At 44.2% G+C, this 18,407-nt stretch overlaps 1 protein-coding gene and 1 long non-coding RNA gene across 2 annotated transcripts in view; both read right to left on the minus strand.

Annotated features, from left to right (window-relative positions):
- Positions 1-2,201: 2,201 nt before the first annotated feature.
- Positions 2,202-3,259, minus strand: LOC311231972. Its single transcript, XR_014619894.1, has 2 exons — positions 2,850-3,259; positions 2,202-2,815 (listed from the first exon to the last, which is right to left on the minus strand). It is a non-coding gene; the product is annotated as an uncharacterized lncRNA (long non-coding RNA).
- Positions 3,260-3,470: 211 nt separating this feature from the next.
- Positions 3,471-18,407, minus strand: part of septin9b (septin 9b) — a 128,033-nt gene continuing 113,096 nt past the window's right edge. The window contains 4 exon segments of the mRNA XM_084318539.1: positions 3,471-4,555; positions 6,029-6,080; positions 12,332-12,428; positions 16,904-16,999. Of these exon segments, the coding sequence (XP_084174665.1) occupies positions 4,342-4,555; positions 6,029-6,080; positions 12,332-12,428; positions 16,904-16,999 (459 nt within the window). The 3' untranslated portion in view covers positions 3,471-4,341.

An 18,407-nucleotide genomic window follows, 5' to 3' on the forward strand; every position in this document is an offset into this window, starting at 1 on the left:
GGTGGCAGGTGGAGCGGAGGAGAGAGGAGCAGCGAGTGAGAGATGATTACCTGGAGGGCGGAACAGAAGGAAGTCCTCTTTGACAGTGAACTCGGACGTGAGCGGTCGTGAACGGGCGTGTGCTCTGGACGAGCCCCGTTTGAAGAGTCCCGTCGAAGAGCCCCGTTGAAGAGCAACGGGTGATAGAGAGTACTTGCTATAACACGGGTTATCCTAGAAGTACAAGCGATAGTGAAGTGTGTGAGTAAGCGATACAGAAAGAAGAACCAACGTCCATAGATAACGTGTTATCCCAGAAGGGTGAGCGGTGTATTAGCATGCTGCTAACGGCTATAGTGACTCAAGTATATCACCAGGCGAGCGTCGCTGAAGACCGGTGGTGCATACAGCCACATTGCGTTAGTAGTACAGACGATAGCAGGAGGGTTCACTAAGACCCACAGTTTAGCTGTGTTTAAGGTAGCCAAACAGTTTAGAGCGCGCCAGCCCAGTCAGCAGCCCCGCAGTGGACGTCTCATCAACGCAGCAGAGGACACCTCTTCCTCCAGCAGAGGTCGCCACAACACAGCACGCTCCTCCAGTTCCACCACTGCCCATGCTGTCTACCCCAGCCCGCTGGCTGTGCTCGCGGGATCGCCCGACGCCATCTTGTCACCCGGACGAGGGGTGGTGAGAGTGGATCCGCCATCTTGGTTAAGTACAGCGGTACTTCGTGTGCCCAAAACAGTATCCATTCGAGCGAACGCTAACGACCAGTGTCTAGGGGTACCCCAACCATTATAAGCCGGCTTTAGTGTAGGTTTTTATTTGGTAACGTGGGCCCACATGTAAATTATTTCTTTTGTATTGTGATAACTGTGACGTTCTTGAATTCCCATTGAACTCCTTACCATGTGCCTGGGTCTTCCCCTAATCCAAGCGGGGTTTTGTAATAATGTATTGAGCACTAGGTGCCTATGTTGGGAATAGCGTTCCCCTATAATACAAGTGAGAGCACCCGGTGCCTAATGTGAATACATGCCATATGAACCACATAAAGTATAAATTGTAACTTGCTAATTGACCAGGCTTACATAAAGGAGAAGTAAATGGGAGCACGGTGTGAGTGTCTATTTCTGATCATATGCTAACCTTGTTGACCGGGTAAATACCTATGACTGTGGTATATTTATTTAACCCTTCCACCCCATTCGCAGCATATTATTAAGGGTCTATACAGGTGGTCAAGGAAGGGTACTGCTTTGAGGGAAGCCCAATATCTTTTTTTTTTTGATCCACTTTTTCTCCCATTTTTCCATATTTTCTCCCATCCCAATTTCGTATCATCCAATTCAACCCTCCCCTGTCACGAACGCTGTTTCTTGCCTCCCACAAGCCGGCTGCAATGTGGACTAAGTCATACATAGCACAAGTCCCCTCCGGTACTTGAGGTAACAGCAGTCGCATCTTTTCACCTGCGCAGCTCGATCTCTCAGTGTCGAGGAGTAACGCGTGGGAGGCTCACGCTGCCCCCGACACTTCCTGATTCTACTGCGCAGGCGCACCAACCGACTTGTAGGAGTCGCTTGTTCACAACGTTCGATCCCCACCCTTCAGTTTTCCCTCCCCGTAATACGGCCAATGTGTATTACTGCGGACGACCAGCCAAACTGAAAAACAATGTGGAGAGCTGGATTCGAACACGCGAATCCTAGCGTCTCCACACTGGTGGCGAGTGCCTTGCCCACTACACCACCTAGCCGCCCATGGAAGCCCAATATCTTTATTGAACTAACAGCCACCGGGTGTGGGAGGGCTAACGGAGGTACTGGGGGAAGTGAGAGTGTGTGGGGAGCTACTGCTGACCGCCCTGGAAGGCGAGGAAGACCAGAGTACCACCCCCCAGGTTAGTAAATCCTGGGCCCCATCCGCTCCTGCTGCCCGCTCTCCAGAACGACGTTGCGGGCCCAAAGACGGGGGTGCAGATAGATTGAACTCTACTGTATCCTGCTACCAGGTGGCTGTGTATAACTACTCCCATAAGCAGGGATAATCCAGCCTTTTACACAATGTTAGGCTTCTAAGTTAGTAAACGTTAGCTGAATGGTGACTCAATGTTTTAACTCTGATCGGCTTCAGTTTTGAGAATCTTCGCCTGGTTCTGCAAATGAATTAAGAAAAACTGTGCACGTATTTACATTGACAATCAAGACAGTAAACTGTTAACAATAAAAATATCAATCTTTATTTCTTTGAGATAGGCTAGGATATCAAAGATAAACCTCATTCTATAATACCATAACAAATTACACAATAACTATACAACAGTAAACAAAGAGTATTTGCATTAATATCTTTCAACTTTGTGTACGAGGCTTCAATAGTCCCCTTGGCGTCGGCTTCCTTGATCTTCTTTTTTGAACCCTGTGATTTTTTTGTTGTTGAAATGTACATTTCTTTGTTCCGATTACACAATAATGCTCTCGACTTTGTTTAAGTTTAAATGTAGGCAGTTAATAAGAGCAGGATGGTGTAGTCTCCTGCTCCTGAATGTACGTAGTCTCTACAAAGCATTCAATTTAACCCACTCAGTATCAAGTCCACAGATATAGATTCAACACAGTGGTAAACAAACCCCAGCGAGTTGCTCGTCTAACGCTGTAGGATTCCGAGCGCTTGAACAAGTTCATCAAATGGACCACGTGGCACTCGCAGGGCAACTATAAGTTAATGTACAGGAGGTGGCTACTTTACACTTCGCTATAGGAGGAAAAGGTCCTTTGCTGCTATTCACATTGTAGCCTAGCTTACAGGGTAGCCTAGCGTACAGGGTAGCCTAGCTTACAGGGTAGCCTAGCTTACAGGGTAGCCTAGCTTACAGGGTAGCCTAGCTTACAGGGTAGCCTATGAAATGCAGGGACAAGAAATACATTGGCAAAAAAATGGAAGATGAAAAACAAACAAATCTGAACATCATCGTTTTTTAAGACCTGTAACAACCTTGGAAAACTTGACAAGTTGCAATAATATCATCATCATCTAACTACTAAAAACTACAGATAAATACCTATTCATAAATCAATTCTAGTATGTGCTTCTCTTAGAAAAAAAGGACATTTATTTGGTTTTTAAAGTCAGAGAACGGACAGAGACGAGAAGGAGCGGTGGTGAACATGCTCCATCTTCATAATCAACAATACAATAACATTACAACATTAACAGCAATAATAACACAGTAAAAGATTCATGTAAAATGCACACTATGACTGAGCCTGATACGAACACAACATGTTGGCATTATATATATATATATATATATATATATATATATATATATATATATATATATATATATATATATAGCAAGAGAGAGGTTGGTTTGGCAAAAAGAAATGCTCTCTAAGAACAATGGAAAGAAGACCAGAGGATCCTTCTCAAAAGCTGCTCCACACTGCAAACGCTTTTCACCCCCCCCCCCCCTCCCTGTGCAGTGCAGATGTGTCAATACTATCTTCTTCTCCCTCTATAATACGATAAACCTAGTCTACATATTCCTACCTGACCCCTAGTATCTACACATCACTATACAGCACATTGAAGACCAGGCCAATGATATTGAGACACCTATTCCTAGTTTTGAGCTAATCTATAATTGTCCGATGTGCCATACTTAATTTTCAACCGTGCTGGCCGTGAAAGACACAGCTCCACATCAGCCGAGTCAAAATAAGATGCTACTGGCATGATCCACTTAACCACCTGATCTCGACACTCTCTAGTCTGTAGCCTTTGGATAGATTATAAAGTTCTGTTTAGGCAGTTTGTAGCATAGGCTGATAAGAGATGAAATTGGGCCTCACTGTAGGAGAGTGAGAGAGTGAAAGAGTGAGAGAGTGAGAGAGAGAGTTGTGTTTGTAGCATAGGCTGATAAGAGATGAAATTGGGCCTCACTGTAGGAGAGTGAGAGAGTGTGAGAGTGAGAGAGTGAGAGAGAGAGTTGTGTTTGTAGCATAGGCTGATAAGAGATGAAATTGGGCCTCACTGTAGGAGAGTGAGAGAGTGTGAGAGTGAGAGAGTGAGAGAGAGAGTTGTGTTTGTAGCATAGGCTGATAAGAGATGAAATTGGGCCTCACTGTAGGAGAGTGAGAGAGTGTGAGAGTGAGAGAGTAAGAGAGAGAGTTGTGTTTGTAGCATAGGCTGATAAGAGATGAAATTGTGCCTCACAGTAGGAGAGTGAAAGAGTAAGAGTGTAAATGTGGATTGATGTTGAGTATACATGCCACTCCTACGCACACTTTTTGTTTTTAGGTCTGTATGTGTGCCTGTGTGTGTCCCGATTACTGTAACTGTACACAGATGTGTCTACATCTCATGGGACAAGACGGCCACCCCGTTGGCCTGCACAGGAGCCGTGTTGGGTTGGCCGTTAGGCTGAGCGCCGGCCTTGGGCTGGCTACTCGGCTGGGCGGCGGGGGGGTGAGCGTTGGGGTGGGCGTTGGACTCGTTCAACCGTCGAACACGATACATCTCATAGTGGATGCTGCCGGTGATGTCCTTGATGTTCTGCATGTGTGTCCTGAAAGACAACGACATCACATAATAGCCCAATTGTTGTTCCAGATCAGGACATGAACGAAGACAACTGACGTGCAAATACTGTGCACGTGAAATATTACTGTTATGTTCCTCCATTTGTAAAGGGCTAGTTTCGGCAATATGAACTAAAAACATATAGGGTCCTAGACTAACTGGAGGTTTCAAGCAATACAAATCTGCACAGGTTCATCTGAATACCCATCAACTCGGTCTCATCAGAAAATGTAAATAAAGTACTATTTGACCCTAGGAGAAAAGGTACATAATGTACATTGTGTTATATATATATATATTCATTGTATCTGCAAAAGTCCAAAACAAACGCAGCAACCAGGAGTTGAACCAACAATAATTGCAGTCACGGTTGTGAGTGCGTTCACCACTGTCTATAGTTAAGAGTTGAGGTAAGTTTTAATATTCGCTTAACGATTATGTTTAAGACAAAGTTAGAGGCACAGAAAAACAAAACAAAATTTTTATATGTAATATATGTACTTATTATGTGTATGTATGTACGTACATTTTCGATACAATACATCAATTATATTAAATATATTCAAAATATATTACTTGTGGCTATAACATAACATTTCCTGTGGTCGATTAGTACTTTATTTACATATTTTAAGGCCAGGTCACCAAGAGGAGATGTCTAAAGGGAAACAGTACTTAATACATTTCTGTGAAACCAGCCAAAAGTGTTGCATGCCTCCCTTCCCCACCACCAGACCATCACAAAGCCATTACAACCAGTAGTACTGTTTAGTATCTTCCCCACCACCAGACCATCACAAAGCCATTACAACCAGTAGTACTGGTTAGTATCTTTCCCACCACCAGACCATCACAAAGCCATTACAACCAGTAGTACTGGTTAGTACCTTCCCCACCACCAGACCATCACAAAGCCGTTACAACCAGTAGTACTGGTTAGTACCTTCCCCACCACCAGACCACCACAAAGCCATTACAACCAGTAGTACTGGTTAGTATCTTCCCCACCACCAGACCATCACAAAGCCGTTACAACCAGTAGTACTGGTTAGTACCTTCCCCACCACCAGACTATCACAAAGCCATTACAACCAGTAGTACTGGTTAGTATCTCCCCACCACCAGACCACCACAAAGCCATTACAACCAGTAGTACTGGTTAGTATCTTCCCCACCACCAGACCACCACAAAGCCATTACAACCAGTAGTACTGGTTAGTATCTTTCCCACCACCAGACCACCACAAAGCCATTACAACCAGTAGTACTGGTTAGTATCTTCCCCATCACCAGACCATCACAAAGCCATTACAACCAGTAGTACTGGTTAGTATCTTCCCCCGCACCAGACCATCACAAAGCCATTACAACCAGTAGTACTGGTTAGTACCTTCCCCACCACCAGACCATCACAAAGCCATTACAACCAGTAAGATCTACAGTGAGAAGGCAAACATACCTGATGAGGAGGTCTCGCAGGTAAGCAAACTCACAGTGTGCAATGTTCTCAACTGCAAAGACAAAAGGAAGGTTTGGTTAAATTGTATTCTATTCCAGAAAGACTTATCTTATAACAACCCTAAGACCGTTAATGTGTTGCATGTAGTGTAGTTACAGAAAGAGGAAGGGATCTTGATACATGGCTCCATTTTGAGGCAATGGAGATTACTGCTTTGTAGGATACGTACATGGGCCAGAATCAATGTATTAAATAGTAAACTTTGAAATGTAACAGTGAGCTTAAAAAATTATAATAATTAGAAATACATATAATATATATATTATATTTTTTAACCTCACTATATATATTGGTCCTCTTGTCAAAATCACCCCTCTTCATTGCCTTAGAATAATCCTCTCCATCTTTCCTGGTATGTACCAATCTCAAGTCTGTTATTCCATAACACACCACCAGATGGCAGCCTTGCTCTAAAGTCAGCTCAAGGACATTCTCTAACTTGACATCTGGAGCAATTTTCTTAAGTCAAGATAACACCCTCCTCCACTTCCAAGTAATTTAATACACCTCAACTCCTCTCTATATTGGAGAACTTAAGTGAGACATTTTAACAAACTCCCTGCGACAGCCCGCCGGTGCCTCCAGTAGGACCCAACACGTGTTTGAATTATAGATTATGTCAAGGCCAAAACATTTATAAAAAAGGGCTGCTATTTATGTGTGGCTTTGAAATCCAGGGGCAGGCCATTTAATTATATTTGAGCGTTAGGGAGAGGAGGAGAGCTATGTAACCACTGGGTCTGGGAGTGTTGATTAGTGGTGGGGAGAGGGCGAGCACTCCTAACAAAACAAAACAAAAAAAGTCTCTCCTCTCTCTCTTAAATGGATGGACTGCATTTCTAGTGCTTTTATCCAAAGCGCTTTGCAACTTATGCCTCGCGTTTACCGTCGGCAGAGGCAACCATGCTAGGACTGCTAGGTGCTCATCGGGAGCAGCTAGGGGTTCAGTGTCTTGCTCGAGGTCGAGGACACTTCCATGCGCCGCCGAGAGGAGCTGCACTCGGAATCGAAAACCGGGAACCTTCCGATTACCAGATGACCCCCCCTCCCTCTCTTTGTCTCCTCAATGGGAAATATCAAGAGAGCTCCCACACATTTGAACGCATGTACTGTAGACATAGTCGAGCAATAAGCCCTCCTTCTCTCTCCTCATCAACAACGCGCGCACGCACACACACACACACACACACACACACACACACACACACACACACACACACACACACACACACACACACACACACACACACACACACACACACACACACACACACACACACACACACACACACACACACACACACACACACACACACACACACACACACACACACACACACACACACACACACACACACACACACACACACACACACACACACACACACACACACACACACACACACACACACACACACACACACACACACACACACACACACACACACACACACACACACACACACACACACACACACACACACACACACACACACACACACACACACACACACACACACACACACACACACAGAGATCCTGCAGAGAAAATAAACCGTTTCCACTTCCATTTGTACTCTATTGCTCGGCTGCAGAAAGGAACGGGGGTTTGCTTTCTGTGAGAACAGCCGTCCCAGACACCTCCCTCCGTGGTCTAATTTACAGCGTCAGAGTCAGCATCGCCTCTTCCTCTCTTCCTCTCTGCTTGCCCTCCCTCCAGACCGCCTGGCCCGGCTAGAATGGAACCATTGTTCCTCCGGCCCGGAGACGACAGCGTTTCTCACACGGTCTCACTTGCTTTACCTCTCTCGCACTCCGTGCCTTTGTCCGCTAGGTTCTGACGGGGGGTTCTACACCCGTGGTTCTCTTATCCCGTCCGCTAGGTTCTGACGGTGGGTTCTACGACGGTGGTTCTCCACCTCGGGGTTGGTGGTTATTGAGGTTATGTGGGTGGGTTGGGGGCAGGTGGTGGGGAGTGTGCGAAAATGCAAAAATATATTTATACCATAAATAGTGTTTAAGCCTTTCACTACCACACTACAGAAGGTTAACCCTTTCACTACCACACTACAGACAAACCGAAAGGGTTAACCTTATGTAGGGTGGTAGTGAAAGGGTTAACCCTTTGTCATGTGGCAGTGAAAGGGTTAACCTTCTGTATTGTTGCAGTGAAAGGGTTAACCCTTTGGTAGTGTGGTAGTGAAAGGGTTAAGGACTGGGGTGAGTCCCTTAACCAGCATTTGCAATTGAAGAATCACTACAGTAGTGACATCGAGTGGCTGAACAGGTACATTTGAATCTCTAAAATGCAGCTAGATTATGATTTTCAGGAACGTCTTCTCATAGACCGTATAAAAAGGACATTTTAACCTCTTAAGCCTGATTGGCCCAGTACCGGGCTGAGATTTATTTCACGTCACAAATAGATCAATACAGTCTGTGGTGTTGCGTTTCTTTTTCAAATGTAGCCGAGAGTAAAGACCCTAAGGGCTTGTGTCCATAGCGGAAGTTTTTTTCAAGGCGGACCAATTTGAAAAAAAGAAAAAAAAGCTCTGAGCGTTTTCCTGGGTCTCGCCAGAGCTCGCGACTGCCGCGGCTCCGCCCCTTCCTCGATGTTGATTACCTTGATGAGCGCGCTCCTTTCCAAAAGTTGAACTAGTTTCAACTTTATGCGCTGAGAGTGCTCCGCCCAAAAACGCTACCGCCCAGGCACGCGGGAAGTGATTCTGACTTGGGGGTGCGGGTGCGGTCGAGTCAGAGATAAATAATAATAATAATACGTCATATTAAATGCATGCGCGAAGCGCATCATTTATGATTTTCCATTAATTTGAAAGATCAATATTTTACACTACAACAGACAAGCTTGAACACCAACATGGACAGTTCACACACGAAATGCAGCAGTTTTGTCACAACAACAATCGCTGTCCGTGGTGCTGAAACATTAACCAAGTGAGCACAGCGCACACGATTACCTATTCCGAAGACTCTTGCGTTCAGGAGTGGTGGAAATAAACTCCTTCATGACAACATGAATGTCCAGTGAGTCCAGAACCTCCTGATGCATATCTGCAGCAAGGCCAGGTGAGTGAGTCTCTTCTGGGTAACTGTGTTACGCATCCAGGTTTTGAGGCGACGGAGCGCCGAGAAGGAGGAAAGACACAGATGGAGGAGATTTTCCACGTCTTTGAAGAGTCCTCTTGTTTGCATGTGCAGGTTGGACATATACACAGCGATATGTACTGTTTATTCAACCTCAACCTGTTTATTCAACCTTCGCGCCGAAATCCACGTCTGTAGTAGGCGTCGCCGATGTGTGTATGGACTGTCTGTGCCGCGCTGCAATTGTGCGTCACCACGTCAGACTCAGATCAGATCAGTTACACTCCCCGCCAGCAGGGGTGCTGCCGCACCCGCCGCACCTCTAGTTGCCGCGTCCTTGCTACCGCCGAGAGCTCATAAACGCGAGGCGCGGGGCTGGGAAAAGGAGCCCGCCTGTCGCGTCTCCAGCATAGAAATTAATGACAGGAAGGAGCTGACAACTCATAAAACGTCTGCTATGGACACAAGCCCTAACCCTATCAAAACAGCAGTGAAAGTGTATATTTCCAGCACTACGTTTGTTTACCAATGATTTTAAGCGGTATAGCGAAATATGAGCTTGTCAAAATCTCTGCGCATTGCACTGGAAACCAGATGATTTTGGATGCGAGGACATGACGCCGTCATTAAATCGTTGTAGTCCTAAGAAAGAGGAGACCCAGGGCTTTCGATGGACGTCGAAATTTCACAAAACTACACTAGCCAGCTCACACCAGCCGCATAAAAACGTAGTGCAACCATTTTTCTTTTACAAATAAAATCGTGAATATATCTCACGGGTCGAACAAACCTCAATGTTATTGCCATAAAATACAACGTATATTGTTTTTTTACCTTTCTGTGAACGTCTAGAAAAAGAATGTTTAGCAATCCGGTAAAAAATGGTGGAGCTATGGACATTATACAAAAGTAACTGTTCTTACAGTAGATTTCATTCACGGTCTTTGCTGCCCTGCGATGGGCGCCTGGTGGTACTAAATCCAGATTTAACTGCCATTGGAAAGAGGAGATTTGGACCAATCCATAGATGTATGACTTGGCCATAATAAGGTAATTTATAGGCCTGATATTTTATATTCATATTTCAAATTGCATGTGTCCAGAGATGGAAAAATTCAGTACTGTATCTACAAAAACACCTGTAAATCATCTACCCTTTATTAATTTGCTTAGATTATTAGTACACAATCTTTTTCACTTTGGTCAATGTTAGCACGGTGTTATTCACCGTCAAAGATGGAGAAAAAAATATATTATAAATAATTTATATTCTCCTTTGGTTCATTACAATTTACTCAAGCATAGTAACATACACAATATTTCTGACACTGGGAATACATTCCCTGAGGTCCATAGATGTCCCTAGATACCAAGAACATGCAAGTGGAGCAATCTTCCGTTTACTTTTAGGCGAATTATCTGAAAATATGGCTAGGGCTCAACACATTCACGGCCATTGGAATGTGGCTGGAATGCCAGCTTTCCATTACAGATGTTCACTGTGCATCACGTTGTTTGTAGAGCTAAATCTATATTTAATATTATAGCTATGGATACAATATCATGGTCATTTGACAGTATGAACCTTCCGTTCAAGATGCAAGAAAGAAAGAAAATTTCCATCAATATGTTCCCGTTTTATACCGTGGTGAATATGAGTGTTATTTCGGAATGATCGGGGCTAATTCCTGTGAGGCTATTTATAAGGCGCAACGCTAATAACATTAAATCCATTGGCGTTTCATCCATACACACGCTAGAGTTAAAAATCCAAATGCATATGATCAGTATTATGTTGTTCCATCATGAATGCATGAAAGGGGGGGGTCGTTTCTGATTAATTGATTGCCAATAACGGCATTCGTTATTACCACATCATACGCTGATCAGGGGGATAGCTATGAAATCCTTGCACGATCAAGCTGAAATTCACGTTAAATTGTCCTTACCTGTGGGATTCCAAAAAGAATATTCCAATTATTTGATTGCCATCTGGTAGATCATATGTCCATTTGGCCCATGATAACCCACCACAGCATTGTGAGTCGGGGGTCCCGAGGGCTATTCAATGCAATCCGGTAAAGCCATAGGTTCATGTTAGTAGAAAAGTCCGCCCGGAGCGTTTTCAGTGTGGCCCCCGGTCTGCAACAGGGGTTACTGCATTCTCGAGACAGCGCCACTACCAGGATCTGGCCGGTACTGCCCCCTCGGAGTCCCAATATGTCTTTTCCAGGCAAAATACAGCTCCGTGACATTGAATAGGATATTAAAAGCGAATAAAAGAAAAAACGAGTCAAAAACGTATACAGTATATACGTTTTTGGCAGTCAACCGCTGGCTCCCAATAACGTATACAGTATATACGTGATTGGCCGGGAATGTGTGAGGTTAAGATGTTTAAAAAATATATAAATATTTATGTTAGTCTTCACAGTCTGAAATAATAATGATTGATCATCTGAGACACTAGAAGAAAGAGGGGGTCAGAATAGTCACGGTGTGGGAAGAAGCCAGGCCTCCAGACACCCTGACATTCCTCCACCAGTCCTCCGCTTGTCCTTACAATCATTCCCTATCTAGCTCCCTATCCAGACACACACACACACACACACACACACACACACACACACACACACACACACACACACACACACACACACACACACACACACACACACACACACACACACACACACACACACACACACACACACACACACACACACACACACACACACACACACACACACACACACACACACACACACACACACACACACACACACACACACACACACACACACACACACACATCCGGTTCTCATGTCTGTGTGACTCTTAAATCTGTTTGGTTTCAGACAAACAGTGACACGGGACAAGGCAAACACTGGCCCACTAGAGGAACGACCAAACACACACCTTGGATCAGCACGGTGGTGATTTAAACATTATGCTGGCAGTGGCAGCGATGAACACACGCTTGGCCTGCATTTGGGGCAATGAGGCAGCAGTAAATCTGTTGCCCGGTGACCCGTTTTCCATTGTTTATTGGGCAGGAAAAGTGACCAGCTGTGTGTGAGAGTGTGTGTGTGTGTGTGTGTGTGTGTGTGTGTGAGTGTGTGTGGGTGTAAATATTACCTTCTATAGTCCCCCACTTAGTTTTCCTGCCCAGAATCCTTTTCCCGTTGACCTGGTACTCCTGGTCGCTTCCCACCACAGCAAAGGGAATCATTTCCTGTTGGATGGGCACACACACACACACACACACACACACACACACACTTGAGGTCATATTAACGCTTTGAATGCCCATCACAAGATATCTCGGGTTATCAGCCCGCGGGTTGAATGCCTATCACGAGAATTCTCATATTTTTTTATTATTATTAGCGATCTGAATTAATATTTCATCAACCGAGTCTACCATTGGTACAGCAGCCCCGCCAGGGGCTCAGATGTGAAAAAAGCGCCCCCTATCGTCTCCCAGATGGTAATGCACCATTTTGGATTGGACTGGATATCCGGAATCCACATTTTACTTCTCACGCATGTGGGCTGTACACTGCGAGCATCTCGTCGCAAATTGCCCCCTAATCTGGCCGGTGCGAGTGGAAAATATCATCTGGGGGCAAGCTTGCGAGTAGTGATTGCAACCCTTCATTCGCATTTCACTCCTAAATTAATCCATACAAATTGGATAAAACATTAGCCTACAACCAGGGCATAATGTTGCGGTTGTAATTTCATTAGACAGACCAGCGCGGACCTTTAATAACATGCAATTTGATTGACACGAGCAATGGGCTAACATTAGCTGCTATCCACGGTATCCATTAGGATTATGCTAAGCTAACTAGCGTTAGCTGCTGCTAACCCTGGACACCAGTCAAAGCGGACTCCACAACACTAGTTCCATTCGGGAGGAAAGGGGGTGGGTTATATTGACAACGCTTGACAACAGAAGTTTAAACATAACTTCATATTTATTGGTTATTCGTTTCTGTTACTGTATATCATCCACTTTCCATCTCCGTCTGTTAAACGCTTCCTGTTTACATTCGAGTGTGACGTCATCACCTACGGCAGCTTAGACGATCAAAACGCGAACCTAGAACAAAACCCGGGGGGGGGGGGGGGGGCTGGCTCTCTCATTCGTTCTCGCCCCCTCTCTCTCTCTCTCTCTCTCTCTCTCTCTCTCGCTCTGATTGATTGAAAACTTTATTAACAGATTGCAGAATGGGTACAATACAGTACAGCTCTCTCTACATTCAATGATTTAAAGTAGCCAAACGTTACAGACAGTATAAATACTAACTGGATAGTTGATGATATAAACATTTAACTTCATTATCTGAAATATTCTAAAATCATTAAGTCTGCTATAAGCCATTATCCCTTTGTGTGTGTGATTATTATTTTCTCACAGTAGTGTGTGTGTATATATATATATATATGTGTGCGTGTGTGTGTGTGTGTGTGTGTGTGTGTGTGTGTGTGTGTGTGTGTGTGTGTGTGTGTGTGTGTGTGTGTGTGTGTGTGTGTGTGTGTGTGTTGGCTAAAGTGGATAGAAAACACAGTACTGTGCAAAAAAAAGGCACCCAAAAGTTTTTATATAAATGGTCTTAGATGTAAATAAATTTTTTATTAGTGTGTCAGTAGACTACTCTTAGTACATTTTCATTAAATTATTTTTTAAAGCATCTTCATGGTTTAATAATGCAAACATATGTTGCAGGGACTTATTATAATCATCATATTGGCGTGACTGTATGCATCAAAGGGTTAAATCAAGCATTTTTAAGTGCTTTAGAGGAAATGTCAAAATATTGCGATATATATCGTGTATCGTGATATGGCCAAAAAATATCGCGATATCATTTAGAGGCCATATCGCCCAGCCCTACTATAATGGTAAAATAGTTATTTAAAAATGTGGCCCTAAAAAATATTCTTTGCCCCTAAATTTCTCATTTAGGGGAAAGTGTGCCCCTAGTGAAAAAGCTTAGCGTACAGCCCTGACCGGAGCCGATCAGATTCATTCTGGACCCTGTAATGTGTTTTGGAATGGCGATCAGGAATTGGAATAATCCATTTGGATACCATCTGATCTCAGGTAAGGAATCTATTTTACCAGTCTTAGGATAATCAGACCTGTTTTCACGGAGATATAAGCTTTTCCCCTATAATGTGATATGGCTGTTTGACTGTAAGAGTGATCAGGAACGGAGATAATCGATTTTCAACGCGCGGCACGAGCGTGCACACGTACACATATACTATCGATAATCTAGCGTTTATTTGAAAACTATTCATAAATAGGCCGAAAAATTACAACGTTCTAGAATATTACAGTACAGGGCGATTATCATGGAATCTTTTTTTTTCTCGTGAAAACGAGGGCTTTTCAAAATGCTATCAAACGGAAATGAACCGATAAAAAAACAATCCGCTTCAACAATGTTGACTGGAAATGAGTCATTGATAAGCGACGGGCAGATTAGACACATAGCCATAATTTAAAACATAGATTAGGCGATATTAATGCTAACATTGAAGTGGATGGTGGGCATTCAAGCACTAAATGTGCGCCGCCTGCTGGGCACTGAAAGTGTTAATAGTCTAGTTTTTATTTTTGTATTTTTTTTATTTATATTTTTGGTCGATTTCTTATAGGTATGTTCTACCGGGCAGTCCGGTAGAGAGAGAGAGAAGAAGAACGGGAGACAGAGCGGGGGGGAGACATTCGGCAAAGGACGCCGGGTCCGGGAATCGAACCCGGGTCGGCCGCTTCGCGACGCAGCCACTTGGGTGCCCAATAGTCTAGTTTTTCTGAGAGAAGTTCTTTTGACAGTAAGATGAGGTCTATATTGGCTGCTTGATTCATGCAGCAGGGTGAGCTGTGAACTCAAGTTCAAGTTTCAAGTTCTGGACTGGGTCTCGTCATTACGTCACACATTGGTTGTTCAGGAGTATTATCTTTTATTGTGGTTGTACTGTATGTATCCTTCGTCACCCTAGGGCTGGGCGATAAAACGATAACAATAACTATCGCGATAAATTATTTCCTCGAAATAAACATGAAACGTGGTCACAAAGTTTCGATATATCGATTTTCCAAGCTTGGATATCAGCGCACACGCACTAACAACCAATCAGTGAAGGAGATGGCGACAGCGAAGGAGACCCGCGGTGCACCTCTGGGTAATAAACAAGGCTGGCTAGGATCATTAGCTTGCACGCCGCTATTTTATAGTTTCCGTGCGGAGTGGGTGTGTGGCGTGAATTCTGAGGGTAACGGTTAGAGTAGTGTGGGGTATGCTGCGCCGCGGTGGACGTTGTTGCAATGTATTGGGGCGGAACGGAGTATTTTAGGGTGATAGTTAGTACATTGGAAACAAGGCTGGCTAGGATTATTAGCTTGCACGCCGCTATTTTATAGTTTACGTGCAGAGTGGGTGTGTGGCGTGAATTTTGATGGTAACGGTTAGAGTAGTGTGGGGTATGCGGTGGACGTCGTTGCAATGTATTTGGCGGAACGGAGTATTTTAGGGTGATAGTTAGTACATTGTCGTGGGATACACCGATTGCTCTGGCTAACTGTTGGTTCCATTCTTATAATGCTTATGATCCAGTGGCGGTAGGTTGCCCCCTGGTGGAATATAATAATCTATGCACTGGGGAACGTGCGCGGACTGATGACGACATCAACTCGAGACATTCACAGCAGCAAAACAAGTGAGTCTATTAATAGCCCGTCCGTCGGCGCCGGGCATAAGAAGTTAATTAAACTTGACAGAAATTATATCGACGATAATTATCGATATCGAGTGATATGAAAATAATTTTATCGCGATACCGTTTTTGGCCATATCGCCCAGCCCTACGTCACCCTGATCTCGTCATTGGTATTCCTTGTGTCATACGAGCTTGTTTTGATTTATTGGAGTTATAAAATGCACTTTGGTCTCTAATGAATAACAATGGATCCTATACAGGTCATAATTGTACATGTAAACATATCGGGCTACTGTAAAGTCTTCCTAATCACTGATAATGGATTAGACCAGCGGCCCCCAAACACCAGGCTGCAAAACATTTGCTACCGGTTCGCGAGGAAACTATATGATTCGGTAAAAAATATCATAATTATAATAATAATAATGAAAAACCTGAAAAATAGGCATATAACATTATAATTACACTGAACACAGTCTGTCTGTTTTGCAGCTTTCCTCACTTCTGCTCCCTGTAGCGTTATGTACCTTCCTTTGTTCAGGAAATGATGGCCAATTAGCCTAGCTTAGCACAATGAATGGAAGCGGACATGGCCGGTTAGCCTTCGGGAGAGGTGTTCGTTGGACAATGCCTAGGCTAACCGGCCATGTCCGCTTCCATTCATTGTGCTAAGCTAGGCTAACGTGCAGCCAGATCGCCTTGTACTGAACGCACAGAGAGGAAACTGTTATCTATCTTCTTGTCTCTCTCTGGAGAAGACGGTAAGCTAATTTCCCAAAATTTTGGCGTGTTCTTTTAATAAAACAAACAAACAAATTATCATTGAAAAGCAATTTTATGTTTTGCATTTCTTTTGCATATATTTCTCTACCGAAAACATACCATCTGAACCACGACTTCAAAACCGAAGTACGTACCGAACCGTGACTTTTGTGTACCGTCACACCCCTAGTGTACTACATATACATAACTCACTCGAATCTTGTCGTTGATCATCCTGTCCTCCGCGTCTTCATCAAACTCCTTCTGAGGATACACATCAATACCGTTGGCTCGCAGCTCTTCCCTGATCTGCAGGGAAACACACACACACACACACACGTAAATCAAGAGAACTCCATCATTTAAAAAAACACACCAACATTTTGGGAAATTAGCTTAACATGAAGGTTAACCGCCATTACAAAAACACAGCCAGAAATAGTGATGGCTTATGAAATGGCCACCCTACCCATGCAGAGGATATGTCTTTATAATGGCTCAGACCCAGAGAGGGAGACTGAGGCACACAGGCCTCTCTGGCAGTGATGTCCTTTAAATGAATGACTGTTCCCCCTCACAATTACTACTTTGACAATTTCCACTCAGTCCATGATCAAACACGTTATTGTTTATCCTTGGAAACTTTCTCAGAGTAACATTATAGGACAGAAACCCAAAAAAAAATTCAACAAAAAGCCACATCAACGGTTGGTAAGGGAACGCAAGCGGAGGCGCTCAGCTGGACACACACACACACACATAGAGGGCGAGACCTCCAATAGAAAAGAGCCCAGAGGTCACATGTCAACTCTGCCTGGAGAAACGGCGGCGGGAGAAACGACCGCTTGGCAGGGGAAAGCAAAAAAAAAAGTAAAATGTTTTTAAGTCAATAATCTTCAGGGTCGTAGGGAGGCACGTGCCGCCAACCCAAACAACGCCGCTACGAGCCCCGGCAGCTTCCATCTCTGGAACAACACGGTCGACTCCCTGTTTTGTTCTCATTGGACGGTGCTGTGGTCGCGTAGTGAAATGGTAGGCAAGACGCCCAGCGTGCTTCCTAAAAATTTATAACGCTGTCATACGAGGCCAAGCACCCAGGAGAGAGAGAGAGAGAAAGAGACAGAGGAAGGGAAGACAGGAGGGATGGCGGAAATCTGGTGGACATTTTACCCTCCCTGGACTGAGCTGTGTCCAAGAGACACACGCACACGCACACAGACACAGACACAGACACAGACACACAGACACACAGACACACACACACACACACACACGAAGCTGTGTTCAACTCAGGCCAAACAGGTATTACACATGTAGTAGAGAAAGCAACGAGGAGGAGAAAATACTGCATGGTTATGGTGGAGGCTTATCAGTTAAAAAGGCAATGGGCCGTCTTCTCCAGAGAGAGACAAGATAGATACCAGGACATGGCCGGTTAGCCTAGGCATTGTCCGACTAACACCTCTCCCGAAGGCTAACCGGTCATGACCGCTTCTATTCATTGTGCTAAGCTAGGCTAACATGCAGCCAGATAGCTTTCTACTGAACGCACAGAGAGGAAACTGGTATCTATCTTCTTGTCTCTCTCTGGAGAAGACGGTAAGCTAATTTCCCAAAATGTTGCCGTGTTCCTTTAAGCGTATTAGTCACAAGTTAAAATATACAGCTGTATTATCTATGTCCATACACCTAACAGAGAGACCAACGTGCTATCTTT

This window comes from Notolepis coatsorum, assembly GCF_963971535.1.
Source record: "Notolepis coatsorum genome assembly, chromosome: 7".
NCBI lineage: Eukaryota > Metazoa > Chordata > Actinopteri > Aulopiformes > Paralepididae > Notolepis > Notolepis coatsorum.